General features: G+C 40.8%; 1 protein-coding gene across 1 annotated transcript in view; it reads right to left on the bottom strand.

Moving 5' to 3' along the window:
• Positions 1-5,776: 5,776 nt before the first annotated feature.
• Positions 5,777-14,394, bottom strand: part of get1 (guided entry of tail-anchored proteins factor 1) — a 36,146-nt gene continuing 27,528 nt past the window's right edge. The window contains exons 4-5 of the mRNA XM_041211725.1: positions 14,147-14,261; positions 5,777-8,852 (exon numbers count right to left, since the gene is read on the bottom strand). Of these exons, the coding sequence (XP_041067659.1) occupies positions 8,779-8,852; positions 14,147-14,261 (189 nt within the window). The 3' untranslated portion in view covers positions 5,777-8,778. The remainder of the gene's footprint in view (positions 8,853-14,146; positions 14,262-14,394) is intronic.

Below are 14,394 nucleotides of genomic sequence, written 5' to 3'. Positions count from 1 at the left end.
ATTTGGTTTACTAATGTCCTTTAGGGAAGGAAATCTGCAGTCCTTACCTAGTCTGGTCTACATATGTCTCCAGACCCACAGCAATCCATTTGACTCTTACCTACCCTCTGAAATGGCCTAGCGAGCTACTCAGTTCTCAAGGGTAATTAAGGATGGGCAATAAATGAATTAAAAAAAACAACAATTTTTGTGACCATAACCATGATAGAATTCTTCATTAGGATGGAAAGTGAAGTAGTCCGATCTGAAACTAGGGTCCTAAATCTAAACCAAAGAAACTACGAAGGTATGAGGTGAGTTGGCTAAGAGATTGGGGAACTTCATTAAAAGGCATGATGGTGCACAGGCAATAGATAATAATTAAGGAACGAATGTATACATTGCAACAGTTATACATTCCTTTCTGGCTCAAAAACACAACAGGAGAAGCAGCCCATCTATGGTTAACAAAAGAAATTAAGGATATTAGATCCAAAGAGGAGTCATAAAGTTGCTACAAAAGGTAGCAAGCTTGAGGATTGGGAGCAGTTTAGAATTCAGCAAAAGATTGATTAAGAGGGGAAGAATAGAGTATAAGAGTAAACTTGCAAGGAACATAAAAGTGAACTGTAAAAAGAAAAAGATTAGTGAAGACAAATCTAAGTCCCTTATAGTCTGAAACAGAAGAATTTATATTAGAGAACAAGGAAATGGCAGAGCAATTAAACAACTATTTTAGTTCCATCTTTACGGAGGAAGACACAAATAACTTCCCAAAAGGGAACCAACGGGTCTAGTGAGGAGGAATTATTGAAGGAAATTACTAAAATAGTGGAGTAATTAACAGGACTGAAAGCTGGTAAATACCCAGGGTTTGATCAGTTACATCCCAGGGTATCAAAGGTGGCGGTCATGGAAATAGTGGATGTATTGGTTGTCATCTTCCATAATTTTGTAGATTCTGGAACAGTCTCAGCAGATTGAAGGGTGGCAAATGTAACCCCACTAATTAAAAAAGGAGGGAGGGAGAAAGCAATGAATTGCAGACCAGTTGTAGGGTGGTAGGGAAACTGCTAGAGTCTATTATGAAGCATATGATAACAGGACACATCGAAAATATCAACGGGATTAGACAAAGTCAGCATGGATTTATGGAAGGGAAATCATGTTTGACAAACCTAATGGAGTTAGAACAGATAAGGGAGAACGAATGGATGTGGTGTATTTGGATTTTCAGGAGGCTTTTGTTAAGTTCCACATAAGGAGTTAGTGCATAAAATTAAAGCACATGGGAGTGGGGTAATATATTGGCATGGATTAAGAATTGGTTAGCAGACAGGAAACGGTAGGAATAACTGGGTCTTTTTCGGAGTGGCAGGCGATGACTAGTGGGGTACCGCAGGGATCAGTGCTCGTGCCCCAGTTATTCACAATACTTATCAATGATTTGGATGAGGGAACCAAATATAATATTTCCAAGTTTGCTGACGACACAAAACTTGGTTGGAATGTGAGCGACAAGGAAGGTGTTAAAAGGCTCAAGGCGATTTAGAAAGGTTGAGAGAGTGGCAGATGCAGTGAATGTGAAATTATCCATTTCGGTTGGAAAAACAGAATGGAAGAACAGAGTATTATTTAAATAATGATAGATTGGGAAATGTTGATGTACATATGGACCTGGGTGTCCTTGTACACCAATCACTGAAAGCAGGCAGTTAAGGTGGCAAATGGTTATGTTGGCCTTCATTGTGAGAGGACTTGAGTACAGGAGCAAGGTTGTGTTACTGCAGCTGTACATGGCCTTGGCGAAGCCACACCTGGAGTATTGCGTGCAGTTTTAGTTTCCTTACCTAAGAAAGAATGCAGCAAGGTTTCACCAGACTGACTCCTGGGATGGCAGGATTGTCATACGAGGAGAGATTGAGTTGACTAGGCCTGTATTCAGTGGAGTTTAGAAGGGCGAGAGGAGATCTCATTGAAACGTATAAAATTCTGAGAGGGACGGACAGACTGGGTGCAGGGATGATGTTTCCTCTGGCTGGGGGGCCTAGAACAAGGGGTCACAGTCTCAGGATACAGGGTAGGCCATTTAGGACTGAGACGAGGAGAAACTTCTTCACTCAGGAGGGTGGTGAACCTATGGAATTCTCTAACTCAGGAGGCTGTGGAGGCCAAGTCACTGAATATATTCAAGGAGGAGGGATAGATTTCTGGACTTTAAAGGTGTTAAGGGGTATGGCGATAGAGTGGGATGATGGCATTGAGATAGAGGATCAGCTATAATCATATTGAATGGTGGAGCAGGCTTGAAGGGCCAAATGACCTACTGCTGCTCTTATTTTCTATGTTTCGATGTCTATGCTTCTAAAGGTGATATTTTAAATCAACTAGTGGCTCAAGTGGTCTAGTAGGGGTTACTGCTGTTCATGTACAAAAAACCCTAATATATTAAACGAAACAATAAAAGCCATGCCTGAGTAGTAGAGCAGGGATGAAAGAACAAAAGACACAAGGTTCAATTGTTTTAGTCACTTCACTAGTTTAAGGCACCATTTGCATGCAACGTGTCATGTCATTCTAGATTCCGGAAGCATGTGACAACTATTTAGAACTGAAAAATTAAGTTTGTCACTTCTGTCTATGACTTAGTTGCTACGTGATTTATATCAAATTCTTCTGTTAATCTTTTCAACATTGAAGCCTCAGCACAAGAAAAGGTATTTTTGCAAGAGTGGAGGGGGGAGTGAAGGGGAAAGACTGTCTCTCTCAATCATGCCTCATGCAAATAAAAAATCAAGGCTCTAGCTTTAATGGCCATGTGGACCTTCCACTTTCATATCTATCTGGACATCTTTTATGTACAATAGTCCATGGCCATTCATCCAGGTTTAATTCCTAATTTTTGTTCACAATTATAAACCCCAACAGAAGCTTCGGTAAGTAACAAGCAACAATTGGACTAGAATTTTTTGGGGGGAAAATTAGTGCTGTCCTTTTAATCAGTTTAATTAAAAGAGCATTCAAACAGGACATTAGAGTATGGTGGGTAGCAACAAAAATGTCAAGGAGTTGCAACATTGGAATTTAAATACATACAATACAATGCCCTATTATACTAGTGCAGAGGCATACTCAGTCAATATAATTGTAGTTTGTGTTCTCTAATGGTAGCCTTCCCTCCTTTTTGCTATGAGTATCCCACTCAGCCTAGTTATGCATGGTCTTCTGCTCAAAGCAAACCAAAATTTTCTTAGTAATTTTCTTATGTATAGCAAATTTTCAAAGCTGAAGAGCTAAAACAGAAAAAAAACACCATCATTGCAGCATGCATGCAGGGCTACGCACCAATGTGTGAAATTATTGTCTCAGGCCTGGCAAATATGCAAGTGCAGCAATAATAAATACATTGACTGGGAGGGACAGGGTGGAACATGAGGAGAAGCTGGCAGTGGAGAGCACAATACAAAACATGTAGCCAAGGATGGGTAATGTTACTTAGCATTTTATATATTTCTGCACTCAAGGCAAGAGCTGTCCCGCAGGGGGGCATTTGGCAAATATTGCAAGGTGAGGGGATGGGCACGGGGAGAAACGCCAAAGTTCAGATTCCACAAAAGCAAAAATTATAAACTCAACTTGAAAAGTGTAGAAATGGAGGAAATTTTTGTGTAGTGGATTAACAGTGCCTTTTTACAACTTGCTGACATTGATGTGATCAAAGTCTTTAGCTGCTTTTGTGTCACTGGATTCTGATGCCTGGTCTCATTGCAGCTGACAGCTAACGTAAATTAAACTCACCATCTTGGTTATAGCTGATGACCAGGGAGACACATTTGTTGTTTTTAAATTTCTGGGACTTTTTCCACTACTGTTGGTCTAGCTGGCCTCAATAAGCAATAGAGGGCACAGCTGTCGTGCCATCAGAATTTAGATATACATATTGATTTTGTGTGACTTGTTGGGTCAAAAACGGTCAGCTGCCTGAGACTTCATATAATCTGGGTCAGCGTCTTTTCCTTACCCTACTGAATTGCGGGTGAATGAAGGACATCCGAGAGTTTGCCGATACGGCACGGCAACACCACCACCTCAACCAACTGCATTGTCACAGATGCTGATCACTTGATAACTCTTTGGCCTTTGTCAATCAGAAGGCAGTCCATATTCGGGCATGACACACATTTTAATGATGGCACGAAGTGATCAGAAGAATAGGGCCAAATAAAGACTCCATCAGCATCCGTTGTCAGCTTCACATCCTTGACTCCATGTTTTGGTAGGCAGAGTCACCAATCATATAGCAATGCCAGCTTGTGAAAACGTTCACCAATTTCTCTTTTTTTATATAGAGAAAAGTAGCCAAGGACAGAAAGGAAACAAGCAGCTGTTGACAGCTTCCCAACCTGAAGCCTTTAATCCTCCTCTGAAGGAAATGAGGCTGGATCATTGGATGCCAGTCCACCGATGTCATGGAAACGGACAACCCACGTCTTTATTGCTGCTATGTTTTCATCTCCCATTGAATTGGATAGACCTGGGCACTATGACAGTTCAAGGCCACCTCATATTAAATTGAGATTGTACCTGGAGCTAGATAACTGCAAAGGAAAACTGTATTCTAAGCACAACTATTCATTGATGAATGCATGAAACACCTTGTAAGGTGTGATGGGTAGTATGGAAGGTCTTGTGCAGAACCCATCCATATAGGAAAGGAATGGCATTAAATAGAGGGACAGTACCATTAACTGGAATAGAATAAATAAATACTGTGGCTACTTCTGCAACTAGAGTATCAATCTCCACGGGCAGGATCTTCCGGTCAGCGAGCCTGGGGCCCACTTACCGACGTGTAAAATGACACAGGATGATGTCGGGAGGAACTCCTGATGTCACCCCTCGTCATTTCCATTTTCAGGTCGGCGGGGGCACAGCCGAGTCAGCTGCGCACCTGCCGACCTGGCAATGGCCTATTGAGGCCATTGAAAAAGTAATTAAGGTCTTGAATGGACCTGTCCGTCCAATCTTAAGGTTGGCGGGCAGGCTGGGAGCCCTGGTGGACTTCAGAAAAAGCATGAAACCTCATCCACGGGCGGGATGAGGTTTCATGAGGGGATTTAGATCTTTAAAAAAGGTTTCAATAAAACTTAAGGACATGTCCCAACTCATATGACAGTGTCACGTGAGGGGACATGGCAGGGAAAATTTTTTAAACATGTTTAATGAAAGTTTTAAATCGAAGCTGATCTCCCTGAGGCAGCACTTAGCCTTAGGGAGATCTGTGCGCTCCTTGGTGCACATGCATGAAAGAGTGCACTCCCAGCTGATGGAATCGTCCCTCCCCCCACCTGCACAGGGAGCGCATAGCATTTCCTTATGGACGTCACACTGAGCGGGCCTTAATTGGCCCGCCCACGTAAAATGGTGGCGTGCCCCTGATTGCCAATCAGTGGCGCACCCGCCCGTGCCTGCACCTTCTCTCCCCCTCCAACTGGGGGGGGGGGGGAGGGGGGATATTTTTCCCCATGTTTAGTGTTCTCAGCATACTAATTCAATGAAAGCCCCTTATTCACAAATGCCATTACTTCATAATTCCATCTATGTGAAGAAACCTCATTAAAAAGGGTGTTAAACAAAATTGTGACAGTTTAAAAACTAATTTTTAGATAGTCTCAGGTGGGACATAATTAGCCAAATTGTTTCAAATTTCTCCTTTGAATTATAGATCAATAAAACCAATGTCACTGCTGCACGTTCACTATAGACATTATGAAAGACTCATAAAATCAACATATGGTAAGGAACAATCAATGTTTATTAACAGGCATTACATCTAAATCAGGCACAATGTAACTAATAATACAAAAGACTTATAGATTTGCTTCTACCACCTCTTAAGTGTATGGTGCAGTCATATTCAACTAACCATTTTGTTCCCCCAGTCAATTTATAAAATTAATTTATTTCATTCCTCTGACCTTACTCCTCACTGGCTCCCATATAAAATACGCCCTGAAGATCACCGAGTACTGTTGGGAAAGGTACGGAAAAGTAATCTTCCTTTCAAATTTGCCCTGTGAATCATACCAAGATCAGGAATGCAGTAGATTGGGAGGGGCATTAAACTGGTGTCCTCATTTGAGGCATTACATACTGCAGCTCCAATGCACTGCACCACTGAAAGAGGAGTCCTACATTTATTGACTTCTTGGAACAAGACACTCTGAGGCAACAAACACTAAGGACATTCTCTTGCAGCCACTGTATTGTCTGTTAAGACTACAGGTGGAGAATGGCCAATTGGGTAAGGTACCCTAAGGGAACCCCCACTGCCCAAGGAAAGTGTACTTTATCATGAAGTTGACTTCAAGAGGGGAGGAAATGGCTCTGGCAAGAGAAAAAAAAATCAACAGTACTTGCTAGTTTAGCAAGATCCTGGAGACAGTCTTCTTTTCAAACAATGCAGTGTTAACAAATACTGGTGAAGACTGAAAGAGAAGAAATACATTAATGTGCACCATGTTCAACTCCAAACAACACAAACATTGAAACAAACATGGTCACTTGAAACAAGTAAGAAATTCTGTTAGAAAAATGAAGGCAGTTAGAAATCAGTAAAGACTGCTTCTTAAATGCTTAGAGAAAGCTAAAAATTAACATTTACATCAGCATATCCTTTAAACCATTTTTTTCTCTCAGGTTAAAGATTGACAGTAGCTTCAAGGGCAAAAAAAAACCCTTGATATTTATAATACAATGACAAGCTGTTTCCAACTGTTGATAGTACCAGGACTAGGGGGTATGGGTTTAAGGTTTTGGGCAAGAGATACAGGGAGAATATGGAGAAAACACAGGCTGCTAGTAGGACTTGCTGCCAAGAGGTTGGTAGAAGCAGATATGGTTATTTCAGAAGAAAATTGGATGGTTACTTGCAGGAAAGAAACTTGCAGGCTAGGGGATTAGGATTGACTGGTGTGCTCTAGAAAGAGCCATCATGGACTTGACTGACCAATTGGCCTCCTCCTATGCAGTATAACTATGAAGCTATCTATATCCCCTGGTTTCAAAGTAAAAGTCACACCCAACAGAAAAGAGAATTGCGTGAATTACAGATTTCTTAAATCTCACCCTCCTGGAATCTTGCAAATGATTGCACTTGAGACTTCACAAAATGACCAATTTGTCATCTAGAGGCTGCCACAGCAATACTGGTTCCATCTATCAATTCTGTGCCATTGCACTTGGGTCTTCCTTGCATAGGTACAATTACTTTTCACTGTGCAATTTGTAATTAGCGCATAATCTCAATAGGAGTTATTCTGGGAAGTACTAATGGAGACCTGAAGGGAATAATGAAAGCAAAAAGTCATCCCTCAGCCTCTGAGCACAGAGGACCTAGCAACAACATTAGAACAGCGTTAAGGAGCAAGAGCTCTTCCAATTCCCTCAGGCTAGGACAGAAAAAAAAAGCACTGATTTTTTTTCTCTACTAAACTACAGCTTTGCAACTCTCTATGGTTCCCACTAATACGTGTGTAGAAGATCAGAAACACCACTCTCAATTTTCTGAAAAACTGTACATCATCTATTGCTGATTTGAACAAATCCTTTTTTAAAAAAGGGAACCCAAAATTAACTCAGTTGAATCAATTATTTTCTTACAAGAATATTTACATTGCTCTTAAAGTAAAAACTCCTGCCCGAAAGACCTCTCACTTATCAGTATCTCTAAGTTATTCTTTCAGGTTTTCAAAAACATCTGTTCAAGCAAAATTGAACTGCCCGCTATAACACATTCACAACACTGCACAAGATTTACTGTGTACAGTGCTTACTGTTCTGTGCTAGGCTTCCTGCAGTTTGGATGTTTCCCTTCACTTATCTACTCTTCCCTGTCGGTCATGACATTTCACCTTGGGATAGGATTCCAAGGATATTAGTGGCATGAACACCTGGTGAGCTGTTTTCATGCTTATACCAAGATGGTGATTTTCAGTGGGCTATTTTTGCCAGGAAAGCTACTCCTACCCACCTTGTTTCATCCCATTCTCACCCAATATCCTCTCACCTTTCCACCTAAAACACCTGACAACTATCGGATGTGTAACACATCTAATTTCTCCACTCCAGAGACAAGTTCTGGCACCTCATTCTTTTTATGACCAAAATTGCTAATTACAAGCTTTCCACCTCAAGCTTTGCTAATGGTGTTAATCCACTATTCAGGTTCTGTTCCAGTTCTTATTTTAATTACTTAGCTTCCTGTCAGCACTGGACATTGTATTTGGTGTTTAAAACTGAAACGCAAAGTTACCCTTTGAAACTAATTGCTATGAGATGCGAACCTATGATCAAATGACTATAACACAACTCCTTGGCTGCAGCTCCTTCACAAAACCAAAGGAACTTAACATCAGAGTATGAACTGGTACACGCAGACCACCAAAAATGTAATTTGGCATCACCACTTATGACTCGTGCTTTTCCAGGCACTAAAAAAAAAAGTTGAGATTGTCATTCACAACTATTCTTAAAGACCACCATCCAATTTCAAAACAACCAAAACCCGCCAATTCTATTAAATTGGTCTCCAAAATCTACGTGCTTAACAAAATTTAATTACCTGATTCTTCTTCACCATCCCCATTTAAATCGATGTAATTTAAAAAAAAAATTACCTTACAAACTGGCTTTGCAAGCAATTTTGAAACCACAAAGAAAGTTTTTTTTTTAAAAAAAGCTGAATCGAAGGGGAGCTACCAAAGTAATAAATAAAATATGGGTTCCCAGGGTCACATTTCAGGTCAACGGCTGTAACACAACAGCCACAACTTTATTGCAGACCAGGAGCCAGCAGGTAATTCCAACTCCACCTGCAAAGAAAAACAAAGCACGTTAGATATGCGTCTTAATACAAAGTCCTGTGTTTTATAATGAGTGCAGCAATTTATTTACCATCACTAAAACGTGAAGCATGATCAGTGCTGCCATCTGTAAACCACAGGGAAAGCATACGCACAATACAAAGCTAGCAAGGAAAACTAAAATCTTCTTGCTCATTCCTCCCTCCTATCACAAGAAAGACGTACATGACAAACCGATTCTCAGCAACATACAGTCAATGAACTACTCCAAAATGAGTTGATTATATATTTACTTGGAAATGGGTTTGAAGGTTCTCATATACACACAAATGATCAAATATTTACAGGATATTTCTGCGCTGCTGGAATCATGAAGACATAAGGCAACAGGACAGAGTTGAATAATGGAGAAACAAGGATAGTTTGGAAACTTAGATATTCTGGATTTTTGCTCAATAACCTTTAGAGCTCAGAAACATTTTACAAAACTTTCCTTTAGGCAGTGTTGCTGTGATATCAGAATAGGTCATATTGCACATGGTAGTAGAAGGTGAGAGACTGTTGGGATGACTCACTTTTCTGTATTCTTCTCATTGAACGGGTTGTGACGTTCATAAAATTATCATAAGGGAGAGAGGGGCACGCAGACACGAGACTACACCCAACTGCGACTTGGTTGAGTGAGTGAGTGAGTTGTTGGGAATTCGGTCTGGTAGGATAAGAGGTGCTTCGTTTTCTATTTTTTTTCAGCCTCCAGTAGCTGCTGAGTTTCCTTCCTCATCTCCAAGCTAGATGAATAAAATTTTATGTTGCTTTATCCATGTAAATTATTAACTAATTGACTAAGTAAATTTGAACAGAAAGAGCAGGGCTGGTGGTATGCTGTTACTGCAATGCGTGGGAACCTGTACAATGCATGCAATCCCGGAGAACCACATCCAAGTGTCTGCAGCTTAGGCAGCTTTGGCCCCAAGTTGTTTAGCTGGAATCTGATTTGTAGATATTGCGAGGTATCAGGGAGGGAGAAGTGTTACCTGGACACTTTGTTCCAGGTGGCAGTCACTCCCCTTAGTTGAGGGGACCAACCTGAGTTGGTCAATGGTCAGGGACAGGAGGGTGTGACTGAGTCAGGCAGGTAAGGAAGGCCAACATGTAGTGATAGAGAAGCCTTAGTCCTTGATTTTGTCCAACAGGTACGAGGGGCTTGCTACCTGTATGGATGAGAAGGACAGTAAGGTGGATGAGTGGGCTGACGATGGCACCATGGTGAAGTATACCATTCAGGTGGCGGGAGCGAAGAGGAATGTGGTAGTGATAGGAGACAGTCGGGACCGAGTCCAGCTGGCTGTATTGCCTGCCATGTGCCTAATAATCTCCAATTACCTGAGCCACAAACAAACTGGTATCGGGTAAATAAGATTAGAAAATTAAAATTGATATGGGAGAAATGGGTTTTGATTCCTGAGGCACTGGCACCAGTATTTGGGAAAGTGGGAGCTGTACAGTTGGGACGGTCTTCATCTCAATCATGCTGGGACCAGTGATAAAAACAAAAAACTGCAGATGCTGGAAATCCAAAACAAAAAATAAAAAATACCTGGAAAAACTCAGCAGGTCTGGCAGCATCGACGGAGAAGAGTACAGTTGACGTTTCGAGTCCTCATGACCCTTCAGCAGAACTGTTCTGTTGAAGGGTCATGAGGACTCGAAACGTCAACTGTACTCTTCTCCGCCGATGCTGCCAGACTTGCTGAGTTTTTCCAGGTATTTCTAATTTTTTGTGTTGATGCTGGGACCAGTGTTCTGGCGAGTCATAACTAGGGCAGTGGAAAGGGCTTTAAATGCAATAGTGGGGTGAAGGAAGATATGATAAACTAAAGAGAGAGGAGAAGGTAAGACAGCAGGATAGCAATGAGGGAAATGGTTATCAGAATGTGACAGGAAGGGACAGAGTGGACAAACATAAGAGTGCTCCAGCAGTTAAGGCTAGAGATGGTGAAACTAATCCAACAGAATTAAAGGCACTCTATCTGAATGCATGTAGCATTCGCAACAAGGTAGATGAACTGACGGCACAAATAACAGTAAACAGGTATGATCTAATTGCCATTACAGAGACATGACTGCAGGATGACCAAGGCCGGGAACTGAAAATTCTAGGGCATTCAGCATTTAGAAGGATAGGCAAAAAGGAAAAGGAGTCACACTGTTAATAAAGTATGGGATCAGTACATTAGAGGGAGAGAGAGAGGATCTTAGATCAGAAGATCAAGATGTAGAATCACTTAGGGTGAAGCTAAGAAACAGCAAGGGGTAGGAAACTTTGGTAGGAGTTGTTTATATGCCACCGAATAGCAGTAGTAAGTAGGGCACGATATGAATCGGGAAATTAAGAGGTTCACGTAACAAGAGTAATATAGAAACTATGAGGGATTTCAATCTACATATAGACTGGGTAAAACTAATTAGCACCAATGTTGAGGACATTGAATTCCTGGAATGTACATGCAATGGTTTTCTAGAACAGCATGTTGAGGAACCAACTAGAGAATGATCCAGTATTGTGCAATAAGAAAAGCCTAATTAATAATTTTGATGTAAAGGAGCCTTTAGGGAAGAGTAACCATAATGTGATGGAATTTTACATGAAGTTTGAAAGTGGTGTAGTTCAATCTGAAACTAGGGTCTTTAATCTGAACAAAGGAAGCTACGAAGGTATGAAGGACTAGTTGGTTGAGATAGACTGGGGAACTAAAAGGTATGACAGTAGACATGGAATTGCTAGCATTTAAATAATTAATACATGGTTTGTAACAATTTAAATTCTTTTAAGGTACAATAAGCCAGTAGAAAAAGTGATCCAACCATGGCTAACAAGTGAATTTAAAGATTCTATTAGATCAAAGGAAGTGGCATATAAAATTGCCAAAAAAATAGTAAGCCTGAGGATTGGGAGCATTTTAAAATTCAACAAAAGAGAACAAAGAAATTGATAGAGAAAAAATAGAATATGAAATTAAACTAGCAAGGAACATAAAAAGACTGTAAAAGCTTCTACAGCTATATAAAAAGGAAAAAGTTAGGAAAGACAAATGTGGGCCCAAAACACGCAGACAAGGGAGAATTTATAATGCGTAATAAGGAAATGGCAAAGAACTAAACAAATACTAAGTGCCTGTCCTCACGGAGGAAGATACAAAAATCCTCCCTGAAATACTGGGGAGCTGAGGGACTAAAGAGATTGAGGATCCGAAAGAAATTAGTATTAGTAAAAATGTAGTGTTGGAGAAATTAATGGGGCTGAGAGTTGATAAATCCCCTGGACCTGGTGATCTACATCCCAGAGTATTAAAGAGGGGCTGTAGTGATAGTGGATGCATTGGGGATCCTTCAAAATTATACAGATTTTGGAACAGTGCCTACAGATTGCAAGGTAGCAAATGTGACCCTATTTTAAGGGGGAGAAAAAAACAGGGAACTACAAACCTGTTAAACTGACATCAGTAGTAGGGAAAATGCCAGAATCTGTTCAAGGATGTGATAACTGGGCACTCAGAAAATAATGGAGATTGGGCAGATTCAACATGAATTTATGAAAGGGAAATCATGTCTAACAAACCTATTGGAGTTTTTTGAGAATGTTACTAGCAGAATAGATAAGGGAGAACCAGTGGATGTGGTGTATTTGGATTTTCAGAAGGCGTCGATAAGATCCCCCAAGAGAGGCGAGGAAAATTAGAGCACATGGGATTGGGGGAAATATACTGGCATGGATTGAGGATTGATTGACGGATAGAAAACAAGAGAGAGCAGGGCTAAACAGATCATTCTCAGGTTAGAAGGCTGTGACTAGTGGGGTACAGCAAGGATCAGTGCTTGGAGGCCCAGCTATTCACAATCTATATCAATGATTTGGATGTGGGGGCCAAATGTAATATTTCTAAATTTGCTGATGACACAAAACTAGGTGGGAATGAGAGTTGTGAGAAGGATGCAAAGAGACTTCAAGGAGATTTTAGACAGGCTAAGTGAGTGTATTCCATCTGCCATGTTCTTGTCCAATGTGGAAAATGTGAAGTTATCCACTTCGGTAGGAAAAACAGAAATGCAGAATATTTCTTAAATAGGGAGAGATTGGGAAATACTGATGTTTAGAGAGACCTGGGTGTTCTTGTTCTTAAGTGACTGAAAACTAACATGCAGGAATGATACGCAATTAGGAAGATAAATGGTACGTTAGCCTTTATTGCAAGGGGATTTGAGTACAGGAGTAAGGAAGTCTTGCTGCAGTTGTATACAGCCTTGGTGAGGCCAGACCTGGAGTAGTGTGCACAGTTTTGGTCTCATTACCAAAAGAATATACTGGCCATAGAGGGAGTGCAATAAGGGTTCACCAGAATAATCCCTGGGATGGCAGGAGAGTCCTATGAGGAAAGATTGAGGAGGCTGGTCCTATATTCTCAAAAATTAGAATGAGATGTGATTTCATTGAAGTGTACAAAATCCTTACAGTGCTTAATAGGGTAGATACAGGAAGGTTGTTTCCCCTGGTTGGAGGGCCTAGAACTAGGGGACAGTCTCAGAATAAGAGGTAGGCTATTTAAGATCGAGATGAGGAGGAATTTCTTCAGTCAGAGGGTGGTGAATTTTTGTAACTCTCTACCTCAGAGGGCTGTGGAGGCTCAGTCATTCAGTCTATTCAAAGCAGAGGTCAATAGATTTCGAGATACCAATGACACCAAGGGATACTGGGATAGTGCAGGAAGATGGCATTGAGGTAGAAGATCAGCCATGATCTAATTAAATGGCAGAGAAGGCTCAAAGGGCTGATGGTCTACTCCTGCTCCTATATTTCTATAAATCTCATTTTCGCCCAGCATCTCTGTTCGTAGCCACCAGAGTTTGACTGTTGGAGTTAAACTTGTTGCTGAATTTCTACTGATCTTGTTGCAATGGATTTTGCTTTGGTCAGCCAGGTGTCTAGTGTATAAAAACTATCCTGGTGCAAGTTTTCAAATCAAAGCTACCAAAGAGAGTTCAGATTTACCAGGTTATGAGTGCACAAGTAGGATAATGACAAGCTCAATTGTCCCCACCAAGGTTGCTAACCTTCAATAATTTGCACTGATATTTGGAAAAGTTACTTAGACGGGAGGCAGCTGTGTGAATGGAGCAATGTAGAAGAGCTAATCATGGGAAGAGAGAAAAAGAGACAATAAAAGAAGTAAAAGGCACTAGCTCACCAGAAATCTGATCTTTTAAACAAAGACAATTAAATGGAACTATTCGTAATCATACACCACCTTCTACTCCAGTCGGGAAAGCTACCATCCGCTCCAAAGGTGCCATCCATTTTCGTGGGAGCACGGCAACAGGTTCGGAATAATATTTCAGTATCAGGGAAATCATTAAAACTGCCTGAAAGAAAAGCACAATACAATCATTTACACAATGGGAATTTCAGCAAAGAATAACGTAATTTCCATGCTTCCTCCTCTAACTCAAGCATTTTTCAAATGCTCAACATTAAAGACCTCTCAAACTATTGCAT

Source organism: Carcharodon carcharias, chromosome 18 (genome assembly GCF_017639515.1).
Source record: "Carcharodon carcharias isolate sCarCar2 chromosome 18, sCarCar2.pri, whole genome shotgun sequence".
In the NCBI taxonomy this organism is placed as follows: domain Eukaryota; kingdom Metazoa; phylum Chordata; class Chondrichthyes; order Lamniformes; family Lamnidae; genus Carcharodon; species Carcharodon carcharias.
The sequence above is the reverse complement of the archived record's forward strand: the minus strand, read 5'-3'. Positions and strand labels throughout refer to the sequence as shown.